The sequence below is a fragment of the Gopherus flavomarginatus genome, chromosome 7 (genome assembly GCF_025201925.1).
Source record: "Gopherus flavomarginatus isolate rGopFla2 chromosome 7, rGopFla2.mat.asm, whole genome shotgun sequence".
NCBI lineage: Eukaryota > Metazoa > Chordata > Testudines > Testudinidae > Gopherus > Gopherus flavomarginatus.
The window spans coordinates 104,349,232-104,371,753 of record NC_066623.1 but is presented as its reverse complement, the minus strand read 5'-3'; the positions used below and the strand labels follow the sequence as shown (position 1 = coordinate 104,371,753).

Sequence of the window (22,522 nt, the reverse complement as noted above, 5' to 3'; positions counted from 1 at the left end):
TCACTGCACACAAAATTGGCGTTTCAGAAAAAAAGCATCTGAATATAAGGAAGAGGAACAGAGATTGTTTTGCCATCTTAAAAACTGGTAAATAAGACCTAGGTCTGCTCCAGTAATGGTTACAAAGATGACTGAATTCCAGTCTACTTAGGGTGGGAACTGCTGACATTAGTTTGATTCGGAAAAGACCTGGACAAATCCTGAAATGTACAATACTGTGGAAGTCTGGTTTTTTGGACTATAGTTTTGTTTATAGACATTAATACCTTGAGAAGTTCATTACAGGAACTCAACTTTTGTATGCGTCACCCATGGTAGAGTGTTACTGAGTCCTGGACTTCAGCATCTATTCATTGTATCGTAACATTTCAGGTAAATAACAAGGCCCAAGACTTGAACCTTTATTTATTTGTTGATTTTTTTCTCTCTCTCATTTCCGGTTTTCAGAAGTTTAAGCAGATATTACAGCTCAAAATAAAAACTAGAAGCTGGTGATTAACCCAAATATAATTAAAAATTTAAACATTTGAGAACATCCACCTTTAGAAATACAAGTTAAGAAAAAACAGTTTTACACTCATGAGTTAACATAATGAAAGCTGTACTATACATATAGTGAAACAGGCAACTGGACAGTTACACTTTCAGTGAGGCTATATAAACACTATTTCCAGCATTTACACATCACAGGGAAAACAGATTCAATGCTACATATATGCTATGTTCAATGCTAGTTATAAGTCAAGATTTGAGATAATTAAAAAGTGTCTTCAGAGACTGCACTGCAGACAAAGTTAGTGCAAAGAATACCAGCCATAGCCACTGGTATAAAGTCTGCATTTGCACATAAAATTTTTAAACTGCCATTGCACAAGTTACATTTGATACTAGTACGTCAGCATTCTGCATTAAACAAGGCTGTGTACTGATGTCTGACGTACATAACTGCATAGAAATGAGAGACTTGGGACTGATTACTACTACAGATATAAAAAAGCTATTTTTGGGCATCAGATTATGAAAGTTTTTAAAGCACTGCACGACCATCACATTTTTAGACCCTTGTATAACCTAGATATTTAATAAAGACGTGTTAAGAACAGCATTTCACTCCAACTTTCACGATTGTAAATCAGATCCTCTTTCAATGCCATAACAACAAAAGTTACTATGTAATTGGGCTTAAATTCAATGTTTGTACAACACACTAGACCCCTTGAACAATTAGATTCTGAACTTTACACCTTCATGACAAAAATGTAAGGTGCACATAGTTTTGAAGAGAACACCGACTTGTAGCAGCTCTGTGTATGCTTACCACATATAGCAAGCACCACAGTGTATGTGGTATGCACTCTAAGTATGGACCCATAATACATGATCTATAACCACAACTATATAGTCCTCAGACCTTAGAAATTTACCAAATGCATACCCGTTTCTAAACCTCACTCTCAAACAAACTTAAGTTAGTCTTCTGATTTTAATTCATGCAGTGAACTATTCTCTGGAACGCCTCAAGTATAATTTTTGCTAGAGTACAAAAGCTATGCAAAACCAGTAGATTTCTATTGCCTACTTCTAACCTGAATGTAGACAATTGGATAAAAGTTAAAAAAAGTTAAGATATCGGGGATATAATTTTGGCCAGTTTCTAAACATTTGCAAAGAGACTTTGTAAGGAAAACCATCACAGTCCCTTCTTGCTTATAGATGCCTAGCAGGCACCACTAGATCATGGCTGCTGTAGTAAAGAACAGAACTGTGTTGGACAAACTAGTTATAACAATATTCTCACACAATACAATTCAGTAACAGCACTTACTAATGTAGCAGAATGTTGTAAGGTTGCATATATTAGGGGGATGCTGCAGATGAGTCTCATATTGAGTGCATCATGGTTAACTGAAAGCCACAGCAAAAGGCTACAGTAATTCTACTTTTCTAAATTTATTCTCAGTTGTCAGTAATCAATTTGTTTCTGACAATGAAACAACTGGATCCAATTAGTTAATCAGCACAGCAAAGGGAGTGCCTTCAGAAAAAGTATGCTCTAACTTAACAAGCTATTGAAGAGTTTAAGGCTAAAGTTTGTCAAAAGAATAAGCATGTCTCTTGTGTGTAAAAGGATACGTCACTGAGTCGTTAAAAGCTTGCATTTCTGACAGTCTGAGCTCAACCTGCAGTACACCTCATTAACATTCTGCATATTTATAACTGTAAAAAAATACATTTCTATTTTTGGGGAAAGGGTTATTGCAAAGACTAACAGATAATACAAAATTTCTGCAAATGGTTCTACAATTAATGTTCTTACTCACTCACAACTGAAAATGCCTGACCTAAGCTTCGTCTGCCCACTTAGAATTTATCTCTTACTTTTACAGAGCTAATTCCAGTCTTACATCATAGAACAGTTTGAAATGACTGGAAGTGTAGCGAGCATGTTTAAAGTTTTTGTTAAGCAAAAAAACACATTGCAAACTCCAGTGAAAGCAATTACATATATATGGAAAACACTGCAAGTTAAACCTGCAATTCTCTTCACTACTAGAGGAAAACAAGGATTCCATGACAGACTGATTTGTTGATTCTGTAACTTTATTTGCATTTAAACACTGACCGCTAAGCCCCCTAGCAGAAGAAACCATAAAAAACCCACCAGAAGTTGACAGAATTGCTAGAATTAGTTGATTAAATTCTTTTAAACCATTTAAATTGCTGAATGAGCCAGATTAACTTTTGTGGGTAGAGGTCCTGCTTCTTCATGTTCAGTCTTGCATCGAACAACAACAAGAGCAGAAGCTGGGTATCTGGTCAGTTTTTCATTCATGCACTCCAAGTCGCCATAGATGCTCAGCTTCTGAAATAATTAAACTAATTTTAAAAAGATCATATCATCAGATTCTGAATGCAAGACTCAAGACATGCTTAGCCATAAGAATACAGAATGGCCATAATGGGTCAGGCCAATAGTTGATCTAGCCCAGTAGCCTGTTTTCCCCAACAGTGGCCAATGCCAGGTGCTTCAGAGGGAATGAACAAAATAGGTCATCAAGTGATCCATCCCATCACCCATTCCCAGCTTCTGGCATATAACTATTATCATACATTTCTCAGTGAGGTTTTGAAGGTCCTCAAAGTAGCAATGCTTCAACTCTTACTATGAAACACTTTGCATTTTCCATGACATCTAAAATTCATGTTCACAGTTGAGTCTGAGTCCCAGGCTAGGACTGACATGTTCCTGTCAGAATGAGTGTGGTACTTGCCAGTCTTGCATATCTGGGGGGGCGGGGGGGAAGAGTCACTTCAGCCAGTCCTTTCTCTCCTCCTCCAGTCAGATTCCTGCCACTCACCCACATCATGTCCACAGGTTCCTGCCATTCTCAGCCTTCTCACAATCTTATTAAAAACCCTTTAATGGTTTAGTGAATGCAACCTGTAACCATACATCCCTAGGTCTCACTCTGCTCCGGCAAAAAGATACTAGAAACAGATGTCCAGTTGTCAAACATGGTTACCATGGGCAAGAGGGTTCCCAGCCAATGGGAGTTGTGGAGCCAGCACTCGAGGTGAGGGCATCATGCAGAGCCCCCAGGGCTGTCCCTGTGCTTAGGAGACAGACATGCCAGCCGCTTCCTGGACCCTAGCAGAGCCAGGGCCAGGCAAGGAGCCTGCCTTAGCCCCACTGACTGGATTTTTAGTGGCCTGGTCAGCACCAGGGTCCCTTTTCAACTGGATGTTCCAGTCAAAAACCAGACACTGGGCAACCCAACGGCCCATAGGTAGATCTAATTGAGTATCACTGCCCTAAGCACTGGGATATGGGAGGGTATTCTAGATCACATCTCTCACTGAAGTTGTTCCACTGTGTGCAAACGCTGTAATTAAACATTTATTGGAATAAGGACACAAACTTGGGTTTCCTATCTCCAAGGTGAGAGCTGTAATCATGACACTGCAGTCATTTCACAGTCTTTGTCATTTATACAAAGTGGAACAGCTTCAACAGAATGAAAAGTCGTTGAGAATGTGAGAATGAGAATAGTAATAGTGAGAATGACTATACCCTCACGGTTATGGGCACTCACCTTGGAGATGGGAGACCCACATTTATGTCGTTGGTCCAATGACTTTAAATTTACTTTACACACAATTGAACAACTTTGAGAGATTGAGACCTGCCCCAAATGCCAATAGGGGCATTCTTCTGCCACATGGGAGACCAAAGTTCAAATCCCTGCTCCACAGCTGGCAGAGAGGGGAACACAGGTGACCCACATCCCAGCTAAGTGCCCTATCTACTAGGCTAAAGATTATAAAGGGAGGCACCCCCACCATCTTCTCCACCCATTTTGTGAGTCTGGACCTTACAATTTTTGTCTTTATTTTTAAAATGTCCCAACACAAAGTGATTCATTTTGATGCAGATGAAATTTTGTTAAACCCAGATAAAAAATGCATTGACTTTTGATTTGCCAACATTTTTAGTTCAATTCTAGCAGATTTTATTCTTAATTTTGCAGAACAGCCAGTTGTGAAAGTAGAATGAATTAAATTGTAAAAATAAGAATGAATTAAAGAAATGTTGTATGTACCTTTAAGCAGAAATAAGAAATGTTGAAATACAGGTGCCAGGAAAAGAAACATTAGGCATAAACAAGGGTGCTAATGGCGAAACATTAACAGAGGATTGGTAATAGTTAGTAAGGAAATAAGATATGCATGCCTAGCCCAGGTAAACTTATCAGATTCTGCTTCCTTTGTTATCTTGTTAAGTGCTTGCCCTTTTATCTGTATAAATAAGATAGTTTGTGCCTTGCATGGTGCTCACATTATCTGGGTGTTCTTAGCAGAGCGCTGTGCTAATAAAACAGAGTGATCTGACAAACTGTGAGTCCTGAGTCTAACTTTGACAATTTGGAGGTTCCACCGAGATGGCAACCATCTTCACTAGAGCCGTGTGATTCCTGACCGTTTTTGTAGGATGACCGTGGCAGCCAGCACCTGGGCATTTGGCCCGAGCGGTCCTCCACTAGGACGGAAAGGCGCATAGCCACAGTGAGGTCTACGCCATCGAACCTGTTGGTTCCCACTCTGTTCTGGTAGGGATCCCGGGATCTGACATCAGGAATCTGGTCAGGTAATTATTTCTGTGTTTTGTCCAGATTGAGGACTGTCCTGTCTCTGTGTCTATCCGTCCTCTTGTGGAGTGTTTGAGTCTGGATGCTGTCTCCGTCCGGGGATAGGCCGACCAAAGGCTTCCTGTCCCTGCGGTCTGAGTGAGTGGAATCTGCACAATCGCAGCCGCACCGCACCTTGGGTAAAACCCTTAGTGTGAAAGCAAGGGCGATTGAGGCAGTAGCCTGTGGGCTCCTTTTGTGTGTTGCACTGGGCATCGCTCTGACGAACCCTAATTTCCTTCTTGTGTGATTGGTGTGTGAAGTCCTCCCGTATGGGTAACCAGATGTCTAAGTTGGGACCGTTCCCTAAATGAACGCCGGCTCATTTTATGTATTTAGGATGGGTCCGGACTCCTGTAAAAAGGGTCCAGACTCCCGTAAATTTCTGGAAAAATGGTCTAGGCTAACTCAGGGGGATCCCAAAACTCAGTGGCCACTGTTAAAATCTTGGAACAAAGACTGAGTGGACGTCTTAAAGGACAAACTCAGCCAACCTAAAACTAAATTGGCTAAAGGAAAGGTTAATTGTTTCATGCAGTGGTGGTAAGAGGCAAATCATAGGTGGACAAAACCAAAACTCGCCTCTCAATTATTCAAATAATAAGTTAAGCTTTATTAAAAGCCTCCTCTCCCACCACCAGACTGAGCGCTCCCCTTTACCCCGTTCTCCAAACCCTGGATCAATCCAACCCCCTTCATACTCTCATCTCATTGTAAAAAGGACAAAAAGCCCCTTGTTGTGTTCCCATTTGTTGTCTGCCTCAGAAACTGATTCTTTAGTGTTCCACTACCAATTCAGCAAGGCGGGGGGGGGTTCCTCAACTAGCCCCCACTCTTTCTGGTCCCTTTCCTTGAACATTTCTTTCAAAATTGTGAAATGACCACAATATCACTCACAAACGGTTCATTGGAAAAAGCAGGATTGGGCCCAGACAAGCAACAGATAAAGAAACAGGTTGAAAGCCCTAAGGGAATATTGTCAGGAGTAAGAAAAGCAGTAAGTGCAGGCATGAACCCCTGGAACAATACTTAAAATGGTGAAATCTGAGGTGATAAAGGTGTCATTTTGGGATATAAACAAGTGATTTAAGGAAAGAGTGAAAAGTTAACTCTACAGAGGCTGGAGAGAATTAAGCAGTTAAACTTTGTGAAAATGTTAAAAAAGGACCATGTTAAAGAGAGAATTCTTAGTTTCTTTGCAGCTATTCTGAAGGGAAAATGGGCCCTTTTCCAGAAGAGTGCCTGTAAATAATCCAAATATATATACAGCTATGTAAAAACAAAGCAATGTTAAAAACACTGCGCCTTAAAATAGCTCTGTGTAATCAGACTGTCACTTTGATAAGAGTACATGAAAACTCTGTAAGAACAAAAGAAACAGTTACACCTTATGCAAAAATTAATATGGCCAATGTTTTAAAAAAGTTATAGTATAGAAAGAATGTGCATTTTCCCTAGGACATGTGCAGTGTATATTGTAGAAAGGGGTAAAAAAAATGCAAATGAAACGTGCTGCTGAATTTAAATCCTATTAGGGCTCCAAAAAGAGCCGCAATAGGCTGTGTTTTCTTTTTCAGATCCCTGTGTGTTAAGACAGTCTCTGAGCTCTGCTGATGGCTTTGAATCCAAAAGCCAAGCCTGTGTTGATGCAAATTACCTAACTGATAAAGAAAGGTGAGAACTGCCAGCACAAAAGAAGCTGCAAATAAAGAACATACCTCATCAGCAAACAAATTGCCTACATAAAAAGGCATGGTATAACAAGATACCTTTAATAGATTTGATGCTAATGTTACTGTTAATATTAAACATTAAAATAACTTTAATGTTAGTAAGTACCCCTGTAACAACTTGTAGTGTGTATGATTTTTGGAAAAACCCTTTAAAGTAATATGGTAATGATGCTTCTCAGCTATTACCTGTGACTAAACTTAAAGCTTAACACAGCAGGGAAAACATTACAAAATTGGTATGCTATATAAGGCCATGTCTACACTTACAGTTTTGCAGCGCTGGTAGTTACAGCTGTGTTCGTACAGCTGTGTAGGGCCAGCGCTGCAGTGTGGCCACACTGACAGCTACCAGCGCTGCAGTGTGGCCACATTTGCAGCGCTGTTGGGAGTGGTGCATTGTGGGCAGCTATCCCAGCATTCAAGTGGCTGCAACGTGCTTTTCAAAAGAGGGGGGTGGGGTGGAATGTGACAGGGAGCGTGGAGGAGACAGACAGAATGGATTTTTGGAGTTGACACTGTTCTCAGCTCCCTGCCTTGCAAGTTCTAAGGACAGGAAGACACACAGTGCCTACCTTCAATCATTTTAACAGTTCTAACTCCCTTCCCCCACTCCTCTCTCATTCACTAAATGCAAATTATGTACTTCTAAATACCCGTCAGACCAGATAAGCAACTGCTCAACACGGACTTCCCCCTCCCCCTCTGCCGTGTGAGCGTGCTGTTTCTCTCTTCAAGCAAACAGCTGTGAACATTCCAAAGTAATTCCCCTGCCTGCCTCCGCTCGCTCAGCAAACAGGAGCTGTGTTTGTTTTTTAAATAAGCAGTTTGGCTGAACTCCGAGCTCTCCCTTTCTTCCGGTTTGTTGTGGACAGGAATTCTGGGATACCTCCTTATACCCTGGAGGTCAATAAAAGCACTGGTGGGCGTCCACACTTGCTGACCAGCGCTGGATCACCAGCGCTGGAATCCCTACACCCGAGGCTCGACCGGGTGTACAGCCAGCGCTGCAACCAGGGAGTTGCAGCGCTGGCGGTGCTTTGCAAGTGTGGCCACATCCTAAGTTGCAGCGCTGTAACCCCCTCACCAGCGCTGCAACTCTCTAGTGTAGCCATGGCCTAAGAGGAAAAACTTGAAGTACACCACCTCATGAATTTAATAATTAAACAGTGGAATAATTTCCGCATAACCCTTAAAAAGTAGAACCCATTAAAACCTGGCCTGCCTATAGAAAAAAAAAAAAACAAGAAAATATGGGGGTAATTCCTCTGTTTTGCCTGCAATCAGTAAGGGTATTTGTAAAAGAAAGGAATCTTTTAAGTAATATTCAATGCCACCCCAAAAGGGGTAGAAAAATGTTATTTTTGTCTTTCAGATAATCCAAAGTACTGTATAATGGGCTATGTGTATGTGTTAATTCTTGGGGAAAAAAGTGTTTAAAAAGTGTTAGCAACCCACCAGAAGACAAATGTTAATGTAAGTACTGTGTTTACCAATAATCACATTTACTATTTGCCACAACAACAAAAGAGTCTCAGCTTACTGTAAGCACTGATTTAGCTGAGTTTTCTATCAATCTTGCCATTGAATGGCAAACAGTTACCAATCATCTGTTAAAACATAAAAAGGTAACATAGTTCCTCAAAAAAAAAGTGTGGATAACTGGACTATTCATATTATACACGCAAATGGGGACATGTTAAGAATTGCCACTGCAGAAAAACGTAACAGCTTACCATTGGTATAACATTTTCTGGATGGTCTCCCACAACTACTGGCATACTAATGTTACTACCCCTAATTGTTTTTGGTTTTAAATTGTATGTGTTTAATTGAAATGTTTAAAATGTGCTGGTGGATATAACAAATGTATGTAAAGCTAAAGCCACAGGCCCAAATCACCTCCCAGTATTTTCTATTACGTGGACTAAATAAGAAGTGACACTGGCAATTAATAATCTTAGTGTCAAAAGGGGGATATGTAGGAGCAGGATTTTATAATGTCCCATAAGAATTTGATTTCATTCTGCTAGCCACCTATTTTAAATAGCAGAAAGAAATGACCCCCTGGGACTATAAGATTCTGTTTTCCCATATGCATTACAAATTGGGCCCTCTCTGATTCTTTGTTATAAGATTTAGGTAGTAAGAGACAGGATTCTCTATTGTGTCTATGTTAAGTAAATTAGAGAAACATTGAAGACCTGGGTCTCAATGTAAATTGTCTTGGTTATCAGTTGTAAAACTTGCAAGGTTTAATTTGCAATGCTTTTTTGCTCGATATAAAATACTACTGTTTGTATTCTCAATCTATTTGTATGAATGAGGAATGTATTCATCAGGAAAAGATAAAGGTGTGAAGGCCATTGTTATAGCCAGAGTCAAGGAACAAGTAGTAAAGAGACTTAAAGAACATCAAAGAATCACCAGGCACTGCTTACTATCCCGACGGCTGTTAAACTGTCTGGCATCTCAGAGTGGATACATGCTTCGCCGTGTAAAAATGCACCACCCCCAGTGAACCAATCACCACCTCAGGGCCACGCAGAGTCAATTTTGACTCCAGAAGAAGACGTAGAGGAACAGCCTGCAATACCTTACAATCTACGCTCTCGTAAGGGTTGCCAGAAGCAGACGACTACATAAAGCGAGGCCCAAGAAGAAGCAATAGTGAGCCTAGCGCCTGCTGCCTGGTGGACATAAAACTGTGACTGCAGTTCCCTCCGTTGAGGTTGTCAGAACCAGAAGGGCCCTGCCTCCAACATGTGCCTCTGCTGGTGCCTGTTCCTTGGCTGTTGGTGTCTTAAGGTCTGGGGAGTCCACAATGACAATTCTTTTAGCCAGTAGCAAGTGTGGATAGCTCAGACCCTTAATATTTCTAAATGCTAGTTCTGCAGCCACATCCCACCCACTCTCAAACTGGTGTTCCTGTCCTGGCTACCCATTCGATTCCCCAGACCTCACTGGAGGACCTTGTCCGTCTAACACAATATGGAACAGTAATGACACCTGGGAAGAGGCTATTGGCAGTTCCTTTATCCCACTTGGGGGAGCAATACACCAGGCAAAAAGGCTCCTAAGGTTACAATCAGTAGTTAAAATAATGGCAAAAAAAAAAAAAAAGAGAAAGTTTAAGAGCCCTGACCAAAGAAACAGGGGCAATCCGACAGGTGGCCCTCCAGAACCGTCAGGCATTGGACAGTGCTGGCAGCCAAAGGAGGGACCTGTGCTCTCACTGGAAAACAATGTTGTGTGTTTATACAATACCAAATGAGGTAATAGATCGCTATAGCCACTTAGAACAAATTGCATATTTTCCCCACGTAGAGCCAAGTTCTTTATGGAAGTGGCTAAGTAACCTGTTCAATTTCTCTGGCACAGGAAACTGGTTGTTTCACGGAGCCCTAACTATCCTGTTTGGAATCTTAGTGATTTTTGTATGTCTTCAGTTAATCTCCTGTTGCATCCAAAATGGTGTAAGACATGCCACACAGATAGCTGCCCCAAACCAGAGTGCTAATATGATGATTTTAAATATCACTGATGAAGAAATAAAGAACGATTGACTTGTGGAACCAGTAAAATTTTGGTCATGGCGTGAGCTTGACCAAAAGGAGGGATTGTGAAAGTAGAATGAATTAAACTGTAAAAATAAGAATGGATTAAAGAAATGTTGTATGTACCTTTAAGCAGAAATAAGAAATGTTGAAATACAGGTGCCAGGAAAAGAAACATTAGGCATAAACAAGGGTGCTAATGGCGAAACATGAACAGAGGATCGGTAATAGTTAGTAAGGAAATAAAATATGCATGCCTAGCCCAGGTAAACTTATCAGATTCTGCTTCCTTTGTTATCTTGTTAAGTGCTTGCCGTTTTATCTGTATAAATAAGAGTTTGTGCCTTGCATGGTGCTCACATTATCTGGGTGTTATTAGCAGAGCGCTGTGCTAATAAAACAGAGTGGTCTGACAAACTGAGTCCTGAGTCTAACTTTGACACAGTGAACCAAAAAACCAGCTCTACATCTAAGACCCTATAGCATTTCAGACACTAAGTAATATGAATAACTTCAAGGGGATGTAAGCTATAGAATAATTAAGCTTTACCTCAGATGGAACGTACTGCTGCACAGCTGTAGCAACAGTAGCACAACAAATCCAGAGTAGCACCAGTATGGAGAGAACAAGTGTAGTAGTTAAAATCCAACCCGAATTTCTGAAATGTAATGAGCATCGTTAAAGTTTTTTATTCTGTTTTCTTAAACTGTTATTCCTAAAGACACACACTGGGTTTTACCACTCTGCATTCCCATGTCTAGATCATTCAGTTGAATGCTTCACTGGAGGAGTCTGGGAAACCAGTCTCCCACCCCACCTTAGTTACCTGTCCTTCAGGTACAGGGTAGGGAAGCACAACAAATCAAGTCTGGCAGTTTCTTTACTAGATCCCAAGCAGACTCCTACTTTTAAGCTATTTTGCCAACAAATCTCTCCATTAATTGCATTTTGAATGCATGACAGCAAAATCTCTAATCCGTCTTTCTGCCTTAAGAACCTCATTATGCTAGGAAATAGCAGCCAAATGTTTGGCGCAATTCTAAAGAACATAATGACCATACTTGTCAGACCAATGGTCCATCTAGCCCAGTATCCTGTCTTCTGACAGAGGCCAGTGCCAGATGCTTCAGAGGGAATGAACAGAACAGGACAACTGAGTGATCCATCCACTACCATTTAGTCCTAGCTTCTGGCAGTTGGAGGGTTAGGGATACCTGGAGCATGGGGTTGTGTTCCACGTTGGCTAATAGCATTGATGGACCCATCCTCAAACTTTAGTTCTTTTTTGAACCTAGTTAAATTTTGGCCTTCACCACATCCCAGGGCATTGAGCTCCACAGGTTGACTGTGCAGTGTGTGAAGTAGTATTTTCTTTTGTTGGTTTAAAACCAGCTGCCTATTAATTTCATCGGGTGACCCCTAGTTCTTGTGATAGAGATCTATAAAATCACGAATGATATAGAGATAGGGAATAGGGAATTGTTTACCCCTTCACATAACATTTCCCTTTAGTCATCTCTTTTCTAAGCTGATCAGTCCCAGTTTTCTTACTCTCCCCTCATATGGAAGCTGGTCCATACTCCTAATCATTTTGTTGCCAATCGATGCTGATAAACACAAAGTAATGCATACTGGAAAACATAATCCCAACTATTCATATAAAATGACGGGGTCTAAATTATCATTAACCACTCAAGAAAGATCTTGGAGTCATTGTGGATAGTTCTCTGCAAACATCCACTCAATGTACAGCTGCAGTCAAAAAAGCAAACAGAATGTTGAGAATTAAGAAAGGGATAGATAAGACAGAAAATATATTGCCTATGTATAAATCCATAGTATGCCCACATCTTGAATACTGCGTGCAGATGTGGTTGCCCCATCTCAAAAAAGGTATAATTGACATGGAAAAGGTTCAGAAAAGGGCAACAAAAATGATTAGGGTTATGGAACAGCTGCCTTATGAGGAGAGATTAATAAGACTGGGACTTTTCAGCTCGGAAAAGAGAAGACTAAGGGAGGATATGATAGAGGTCTATAAAATCATGACTGGTGTGGAGAAAGTAAATAAGGAAGTGTTATTTGCTCCTCCTCCTAGCACAAGAACTATGGGCCACCAAATGAAATTAATAGGCAGCAGGTCTAAAACAAACAAAGTATTTTTTACAACACACAGTCAACCTGTGGAACTCCTTGCCTGAGGATGTTGTGAAGGCCAAGACTAACAGGATTCAAAAAAGAACTAGATAAATTCATGGAGGACAGGTCCATCAAAGTCTATTAGTCAGGATGGGCAGGAATGGTGTCCCTAGCCTCTGTTTGCCAGAAGCTGGGAATGGGTGACAGTGGATGGATCACATGATTACCTGTTCTGTTCATTCTCTCTGGGGCACCTGGCATTGGCCACTGTCAAAGACAGGATACTGACCTAGATGGACTTTTGGTCTGACCCAGTATGGCCGTTCTTATGTACCTTTTCTGATGCTAAAATTTTTTGATATGAGGTGACTATAACTGCATGCAGTATTCAATATGTAGGTGTACCATGGATTTTCTGTTTTTGTATCTATTCCTCTCTAGTTATTAACATTGTTAGCTTTTTTGACTGCTGTTGCACATTGAGAAGATGTTTTCAGTGTACTTCTCACAATGATGTCAAGATCTTTCTTGCAACTAATTTAGACCCCATTGTTTTGTATGTCTAGAAGTGTGTGAACGCATCCTGCTGCTCAGTAGCAAAGATTAATGAAAGAAAAAGAAAAGTTATATTGTATCATATCAGTCTAGAAATAAAGCAAAACTGTTATTTATACAGCACCTTTCACACTAGACAATCCCAAAGTACCACACAAATCAATCACTTCACCCTGATATGCAGCTTTATCTAGGAGACCAGTGAAATGTAGCAGCTGTTTAACAGCTTGCAGCAAAATATCAGCAGTGTGGGACAGGAAATGACAAATATCATGGTTAGGTTAAACTGCATGGAGAGATTAGGTTGGCCAAATAGACAAGTATATTGTGGCCAATATCTATTTTCTTGATAACACAAGTGCTCAAAACCTCCCCCTAATCATCATCTTTCTTTAATACAGTTCTGTCAGCTTGAGATTCTCTGATGGAGTATATGACATGTAAAATATATGGGGAAGGAATGTCATCCTACCATTTAAGCTTTTACAAGACAGTAGAAGATACATACATAGACAGACATTTCAAAAAGCTATTGCTTTCCTCCTCTTCAAAAAATCCTCTGTGTGTCTGTGAACCTCTTGGCTGTAGGTCTGCTGAAATATCACAATGACAGCTCCATTACAAGGTTACAAGTGAAAAAGAAACAAAAAACAAAAACAAAAACAGACTCATGTTTAAAAACTCGTCTCATATAGTCCCTGTCTATACCAAGACACTGATAGTAGAAAGCTTCTTTAAAATGGTTCTAATTCCAGTGTAGCAAAGGCATAAATACCACACTATATTTAAAATACATTCTAAAAAGAGTTTATTTATTACTGTGGCCTTTGTTGCAATGTATATAGGGTGAAGATGACAGTCTGCCCATAATGACTTTTTCCTTTGTGGAAGATTTGACTTACTCTTGCAGGTTATGAATATTTTCATTTGCACTCTAGAGAGCCCAAACCAACTTACAAGAGGTTTTGCTCAACGACGATTCTTTCAGATCTGTGGTGTCCTGTGGAATATATTGAACTTCTGGCTTTGACTAAAACAATAATGAAAATTATAACGTCTTATTTGTATTTCATAAAGCTTCTATTAACCTTAAAATTATAGTCATCCCATAAGCATCATTCACATTTGCAAAAGAAATAGGAAATTTTTTTGACACACTATCCATTTAAGTTCATCTTTCTACATTGCAAATCCAGTGACCACTACAAAGAGAGACTGACTGCTGCCAAACATTAAGCATGCAGTTACTTGCCGAGACAGCTCCGCTATCTGTTGTGTGATTGGAAGACTAAGGAGATCAACAGTTAACACCCAGGATACACAAAGCCTTGTAAAAGTTAAAAAGCAAGCAAGCACCTGGAATATAACTATTTTGCCGTCATCCGCTTGAAGGTAGAAGGTCCATGAGGAAGTTATGAAGCTCTGTGCTGAGTCCATCATGTCACTCCAGAATGATCTCACCAGTGTCAGAGGGAAAAGGAGATGAATCCTTGGCATCAGGGACATTAACTGTAAACACATCACTAACTGGTTTTCAATTTGTTCTATACATATTCAAGCAATTTAACACTGTCCCCAGTAAGGCTTTACTCTTTAAATAGAGAATCTCTCTCCATCTTTCTACACATAAACTTATTAAATTTGAAAAAAAAAAGTGAGAATCTGAGCAGCAGAAAAAAAAGTAGGTGGCATTTGACAAACATGCTACATGCTTACTTGCTCTTGTCTCAGTTCAGCAAATGGCTGCTGATTCTGGCACCCAAGATGGCAAGCATATTGTTCATCAGACTGGGAATACGCTTCAGTACAAGCTGCAAAGAAGAAATGTTGTGTAAATTGAAAAATAATTTCACATCTTAAGTCAGTAACACCTTACACTTGTGCTTTCAGTAGGTACACTTGGATAAGGACTCAAGGGACAATTTTAAAGACTCCCAATCCCACCTAAGGAATAATATGAAAGCAATGTACCAATACTGGTACCGGGTTCTTTGGGCTGATGTAATCTAGATGATCTATCTAGAATAGGCATAAAACTGGGTTATATCTAAAAACTGAATGCAGCAATAGCATTTGATCACAAAAATGAGGAAAAGCAAAAAACAATCAAAATAAAGTAAGAACAATTACTGGTATAGAAAATTCCAACACAGTGACGTAAATTAACACAGTCTCAACCCAGTAGAATAGGCAAGGATTTTGTACCAGAGATGGCACGGATCACCAACCAGAGTTCTGAAAGACCATCCCACAGTACTATGGCCTTCCCTCCCACACACCAGGAAAAAGTTCAAGTTTTGCTCCAGAGGATGGAAGTAAACTAACAGAAGAATCCATCAAACCTCAGAGAGCCATGGCATAACACGGAACAAAGGGGGGGTTGCCCATCAGTGTTGCATGAGTATAGTTAAGACTTTCTACACCAATTTCAAGCTCTATCAAAAAGAAAGTCAGCTCTGCTCTTATTTCCAAATATCCGTATCCAATACTTAAAATAAAGGACAGACTAGTAATTACAGGTGAGAAGCCAGAAGATTTGTATTCTATTTCTGGCTTTGCCACCCACCTGCAGTATGACCTTGGGGAAAGTCCCTATGCCTGGGGATAATCCTCTCTCACTAGGGTACTTGGAAGCTTAGGTCAGAAGAGACAAAAAGAACAGGCGTGACAAGTAAAAGTGCATACTGAATGTTAGTACTATCCATTTTCTCACGGGAGAGGAAAATGAACACGCATACAACCAGATATGGGCAGCCTATGGAAACAAGGCAGACAAAATCCTGGCAGGGAATGCACAGTAATCAGCCAAATAACTGAGTGTGCAGTTCTCAGGAGCCTGAGCAGCAGTCCTGTGGTAAAACAGTAACAAAGCCAGACAATCGTCAGTCACAGAAGCACCTAGAGACAGAACTGAACATAATGGCCAGGGAGTGCATCACAAAGCACAGGACAGCCACCAAGCAACAAACTAAATCAGTGTTATAAGACCACTGCAAACGAACAGGCAGAAGGCAACAGCTCAGGGTGGCAATGTCATACAGGAAAGGAGGCAACAATTCAGACTCAACTCTACATTTGGACTTTTGCTGCATCACCTCTTTTTATGATATTCCTTGTTGTGTGGTTTGGCAATTGAAAAGAAATGCCTGGATCACAGCTGTGCACAGGATACAGCTTCTCTTCAGCTCTAGCCTATTCCCAGCTCATATAACACAGCTCCATATTGAAATAATGTGTCTTTCCCCAACCCTCGCTGCTATTGGAGCTGGCCACTGCCCCTTTTGCCTTCAGCACAAGATTGATCCTCTTTTTAGTGCTGAGTTGGCACTTACCCACTTTTAGACTACACAGGGAGAGCTGCTCCCTCTCCTGCCTTGCTTGGTTGGCACCACACTTTTGATCTCAGTATACGAACCTTAATGTTTATCAATTGCTTTAAGATCCTTGGCTGGAAGTACTACAGAAGTGCAAAGAAATATTAGCTTGGTATATAGTTTGTAACAAGTACAGTCTTTTCACAGTTTTAATTATCAACATTACTTGTCTGATCTTCAGATAATTAATCCTTTTAAAACAATTAGTTATTCATGAATGTTTGATATTTAATGGCTTAACAAGACAAACCCAGCTCCCAAGTTGTTTAACTACATGCAAGGCAGAGAATGTAGTTAAGATATTGTAAAATTTAGTTGAATGAGGCCATATCAGTGATGTAGTACAGTATACAGTTCACCAAGATTTGTGCTTTGTAAAGCAAACATTTCAGCTGAAGTAAATACAAAGCCATGCTGTCCCAACAAATAGATAGGGCTATGAAAATCATTGCAACTGATGTAATTTATTAGGTTGTCACTGCATAATGTTACATGGAGTAAAAGGGACACCATCAGCTTGAAAATTACACTGTCAGTTAACCATTTTACACCTAATATGGTTACATTAGGTAAGTGTTTCCCTTGGCCAAAAGGACCCTTATTTTAAAGGCTCAAAGAAGAAACCCCTTTTAAAAATTGGAGAACTTTTAATAAGTGCTCTATCAAAATTTTTTTTTTAAAAAGAGTAAGATCAATTTAAAAGTCAGATTGACAATATCCCTTTATATGTTTCCGCTCTTCCCTTCATTTGTCTCTTCACATTACATCTTATAGAAAGAGCATAGAATTATCTTACCAGAGTCACATTCCAGTTTGGTCCGATTCAAGTCAATTCCATCATCCACAAACTGACAAACAGAAAACAGTCTGCAGCCTCGCTGACATGCATACAGTTCCTCTTCCTGGGAAGTCACAAGAAAAGCAGGGTTGCTAAAGAAATTACTAATACTTCATCCAAGAACCTAGGGTAGCAACATACTACTTTTCTGAGTACTATAAAAGCTACTGTGGAAAAAAAACCCAAACAAAAAGAAAACTTTAGAAGCCAGCCAAACACCAAGGTCTGTACAGTATGGAACAAAAGCAAATTACAGTTATTTAAAATTATTGGGCAATTTTGATATGGATTTCCTTAGTCCAAGCAGAACACAGTTCTTTATTCAGCAAGGAACCAGCCTTGAATAGACAGATCACTAAAGTCAGCAAGTTCAAAAATGCATTTCTGAAAAATTATAGCTTTAAAAAAATCAAGGTGCCAGCTGCTAAAGAATCAAAGTAGAACCCATTAACCTTCACTTCACTAATTCACACAGAAAGTTGGCAGTCCTTATCTCTCAAAGATTTAATGGCAAATGCTACCAGTGAGGAGTCATAATGACAATATACTATTCATCTTCAAAACAACAATTATTTATTACAGAATATAATTAGAAGTAAAAAGTTGTCAAAATAAGTAACCAGAGTATATTCTGTGGTGCACTATTCCTGGGTCAAGGCTACTTACTTGCCAGAACAGGTAGTAAACATCCTATTTACTGGTTATGGTGACAGGAAGTAAGGGAGAAGAATATTCCTTTATGTAATTACAAAACTAAGATACAGAAAGTGTATTAAAAAAAAAGGTATATCAATGTTCCTATTTGATGGTCACTCTCTCTCACACCTTTCATATGTTCCAGTCTTAGACTGTAAGCTCTTCAGGGCAGGGACTATATCCACCTCTGTGTATAATGCCCCAATCAAGATTACAGTATGGTAGCATTCAGAAGACCAAGTAAAAAATAACGTAATGTTTCTCCCAATAATTAATTAAGTGCTACAGTACTTTGTTTCACAAGAAAATACTCCCTTAGCTGTGAGAAACATACTGTTTTAATTACTAGAAGTACCATGTGGCAGATAAATGGTGTCCGTAAGGCAGACTTCATTTGAGGGCTTGTCTACTCACAGAAGTTGTATAGCTGGAGCAGTATTGGTATACCTAAGGCAGTACAACCCTCCTAGTGTGGCCACAGTCACACAAGCATAGCTTATTTCCTTATGGAAAGGGGAATACGCTACACTGGTATACGGCACCTTCATATTAGTATAACTACAGCCACACTAAGTTGCACAAGTATAACTAGGAGTTGTAACAGTATAATTATTTAGATAAAAACACATGCTCCCAACTTTAGTATACCCTACTGGTAGAAAAACTGTGTTTAAATGAGGCCTCGGCAAGTACCTACTTCCCTGGTATCTTAGAAGTTTTGCTTGTTTTTTAAAGTAAAGTAATAAAAATAGAGAGTTATCTAGTTCCACAATGTGGAATATTTTCTACATCAGAGACAAGATAGATAAGGTAATATCTTTCACTGGACAAATTTCTGTTGGTGGAAAGCACAAGCTTTCAAAAAAAGTGTCCAACTTCTTTCCACAGACCTGAAGAACTCTGTCTAGTTTGGAAGTCTGTATCTTCCTCCAACAGAAGATGGTCCAGTAAAAGGTATTAGCTCACTTACCTTATCTTTCTCATATGTTACGACCAACAAAACTGGTTGTTTGTAGTGTTGCTGTAAACACTTAACATTGTTCTGCATTTGACACCATGTGAATCTGCTAACTGGAAAACTCAAGACAGGTCTTTTGGCTCTGACCTCATGCTTATGGTTGTCATGATCTGTTTTACAGGTGAGGAGAACTTTGAATCCATTATTAAAGGATCAAGGCAAACACACCACATTTTACCATATAACCAACCCATTGTAAATAAATGGATGTGTTTTTCTTTCAGACACAGATGTTCTGATATTTTATACTGCAAAAACATAAAAACAACTGCCAAGCTGGGTCAAGATTTTTTTTTTTTTAAATAAAGCCTAACAACCTTGACTGTCTCCCTAACAGAAATATCCTGCTGCAGAAAATATGCCTCAGATGTTGATATTCATATTGAATGGGCTTTGGCAGGTATGATGCGCACACAGATTCTCTTGCCAAGTCTTAATGAAGTTTCTCTTTAATGAATTAAACTGAACAATGAATGTTTCCAAAATAAAGTTGCCTGCCACCTCTATTTCTATTTGGCAGCTTAGTGACAGTAGTGCTTAAAATCAATACAGGATAGATTGTTTAAGTCAAAAAGGACTCAGTAGGAAGAAAATTGTGTGTCATTTTATTGGCCTCTTTATGTATACTGTAATGATGACCTCAAAGTGTTTAGATTTTTAAGAACTCCAAAAGCTACTAGAAACACCAGAGTCTCAATTTCCTTCAAAAACTTGCCAAAGTCCTCCAAAAAAAAAAAAAAAAAAAAAAAAAAAAAAAAAGCGAACTATGCTTCACCATATGAGTCTGAAATTTCATCTGCAGTAGGAAAAAATTTGGGGTTGGGATTAAGGAAGAAAGATGTTTAATCTTACAATGATTCAGTTCCCAAAAAAACTTTGGCCTTTTTTGCAATTGGTATCATGCTTAGACATCTTAACATGCAGCATAAAGTCCCATATTCTAGTTATACATTTCATTCCATCTACACAAGTCTTTGTTGCTTCCACTCATTGTTGAGGTATATACACATCACAGTTACTGTCTCAAAACCATGGTTATGTAGTTTTATTCTAAAAATATTAATTCCACACTTCAAACTTTCTGCTCTATTACTCATCTCCCTCATTTGTTTGTGCACCCCACATTTTGAACTCAACCTGTTACACCACTGCAGATAGAGAATAAAGTATATTACCAGTCAAAAATTCATACATGACTAAAAAGAATAATGAACTTTCCAAATTCCAACAGTAACGCAGAATTCTATGGAATCCTGAACTGATGCTGAAGCTCAACATGAAACAGAGCTGGGGGAAACAGTTTTCCAACACCTTCCTTTTATATAGATAGATACCATGAAAGACTTCTGCCTAAGTTAACTAGAACCCAGGGGTGGAAGTTTTTTTGGGGTGCTCATTTTTTAAACCACTCTTCAAACTTCATCCTCTATCATTCAAATGTTTTATCAGTGTCATGATTCAGGACTTTTTACTTGTCAACACACAGATATTTTGTATGGTTTTAAAGCTGGAGCAGCCCACATCAAGTTGGCACTGTTTCTTTGAGGGAAGGATGGAGAAGAAAACACATGGAAACCCCACAACAACAAAATCTGGATGTGCTGTGCTTGAATAGCTTTTGAACATCTTCAGTTCATCTGCAAATTTGACACCATCAGCTCAGGATTGAACAAAGACTGTGAATGGCTTGCCAACTACAGAACCAGTTTCTCCTCTCTTGGTTTTCACACCTCAACTGCTAGAATAGGGCCCCATCCTCCCTGACTGAACTGAGCTCGTCATCTCTAGCTCGCTTGCTAGCATATAAATACCTGCCCCTGGAAATTTCCACTACATGCATCTGAGGAAGTGGGTATTCACCCACGAAAGCTCATGCTCCAAAACGTCTGTTAGTCTATAAGGTGCCACAGGATTCTTTGCTGCTTTTGAACATACAGATTCTAAGAGGAAACGGTATTGCCTTACCAGGTAAACAACCAACCTGTTCCCCAAAAACATTATATTTTACAGAGCAATTACTGACTGCTACACAGAGCTTTTCTTCAGGTCTACTTCCTTACTCAGACCTGAAGAAGAGATCGGTCTGTGTAGCTTAAAAGCTTTTACCATCCACAAACAAAAGTTGATCCAATAAGAGATATTACCTCATGTAATCTATTTATATGCCATAGGAAGGGGGTGGTGGTGGTGAGAAAGGAACATGGCATATCTTGGGGGTGGTGTGTAGGGGGAAACTTTCTAGCCAAGGGGCCCATACCTAGAGGCACCTGCAGCCACATAAGAAATAACCAGGCGACCAGGGTGAACAAACCTCAGACGCTATCGGGCGGGGGAAGCGAGTCATTCTCACCCCCACAAATACCTGGGGAGTCTCTTATGTTCTGGCAACACTCGCCCAGCCTGTCATGCCAACAGAGTCTCACTGACTTGGAGATCAGGGATGGCCCCAGCTGGGGAGAAGCAGGGGGACCCCGGCGGAAGGCCCTGGGGCCAGAGTGCAAGGGGCGGTGTCTGGCTACGTGCGCGGGGGTACCTCGAGGCAGGTGTAGCGGGAGCCCCACTGCGCAGGGGCGGGGGTCCCGTACCTTGGGGTAGGTGTGCAGCGGGTACGTCAGCTCACAGACCCGGTGGCACGACGCCGTGCTCCCCAGCGCCGAGTCAAAGGCCTCGGAGGAGCCCGCGGCAGCCCAGCCCCTCCCGCAGATCAGGAGCAGCAGAACGAGACCCAGCCCCGACAAACTCCCCCGCGACGCCACCATCTTGCCCCTCCTCTCTCACGGGGGAGCGGGGGTGTTGTTTATAGCGTCGGGCCCCCACTTCCGGCCCTCAGGTGAAGGACGGGGCTTGCGGGATATCGCGAGAATTCCCGCGCCGCGGGGCCTGGCGGGAGACGCAGTTTCCCTCTCGGAGCTGAGCTGGGGCGGAGGCGGAGAACTGCCTTCGCTGGGAACTACGAGGGGAGTCACTTCCGGGGACCGTGTTACTAGCCTGCTGCAGCCTCAGGGGGCCCCGCTGGGCAACCGCCAAGTCCCCGGCTCCGGGCAGCAGGACCCCGGGCCCATCGCACCCCTCCAGACACCCAGCCCCATCCTTCCCCGCGCCCCCCGACTCCATCCCTCCTCTCCCCCCCCCCGCGAGCCGGGCCCCCCGACTCCATCCCTCCGTCCACCCCCCGCAGCTCCCCGACTCCATCCCTCCTTCCACCCCCCCGCAGCTCACCCGACTCCATCCCTCCGTCCACCCCCCGCAGCTCCCCGACTCCATCCTTCCTCTCCCCCCGCCCGCAGGCCGGGCCCCCCGACTCCCTCCCCGGGCCCCCCGACTCCATCCCTCCGTCCACCCCCCGCAGCTCCCCGACTCCATCCCTCCTTCCACCCCCCCGCAGCTCACCCGACTCCATCCCTCCGTCCACCCCCCGCAGCTCCCCG

General features: G+C 41.1%; 1 protein-coding gene across 4 annotated transcripts; it reads right to left on the bottom strand.

Moving 5' to 3' along the window:
• Positions 1–390: 390 nt before the first annotated feature.
• TMEM59 (transmembrane protein 59) lies at positions 391–21,933 on the bottom strand. Of its 4 annotated transcripts, none has more exons than XM_050963599.1 (8): positions 21,680–21,933; positions 17,339–17,444; positions 14,885–14,979; positions 14,525–14,677; positions 14,126–14,198; positions 13,677–13,758; positions 11,024–11,132; positions 391–2,863 (listed from the first exon to the last, which is right to left on the bottom strand). In XM_050963599.1, the coding sequence occupies exons 1-8, from the start codon at positions 21,851–21,853 to the stop codon at positions 2,714–2,716; spliced, it is 942 nt and encodes a 313-aa protein (XP_050819556.1). In that variant the 5' UTR covers positions 21,854–21,933; the 3' UTR covers positions 391–2,713. The 4 variants fall into 4 exon arrangements, with proteins under 4 accessions (XP_050819556.1, XP_050819555.1, XP_050819558.1 ...); XM_050963598.1 differs by having other exon boundaries at positions 13,677–13,761; positions 21,680–21,932; XM_050963601.1 differs by lacking the exon at positions 17,339–17,444 and having other exon boundaries at positions 13,677–13,761; positions 21,680–21,777.
• Positions 21,934–22,522: the final 589 nt, after the last annotated feature.

Excerpts from the sequence above, each read along its gene's own strand:
- TMEM59 (XM_050963598.1), bottom strand. The coding sequence starts at position 21,853 with ATGGTGGCGTCGCGGGGGAGTTTGTCGGGGCTGGGTCTCGTTCTGCTG. Across the intron at positions 17,445-21,679 it reads CGCTGCACACCTACCCCAAG|GAAGAGGAACTGTATGCATG; the intron begins GTACGGGACCCC and ends GTGACTTCCCAG. Across the intron at positions 14,678-14,884 it reads CTGAACTGAGACAAGAGCAA|TTAATGTCCCTGATGCCAAG; the intron begins GTAAGCATGTAG and ends ATGTGTTTACAG.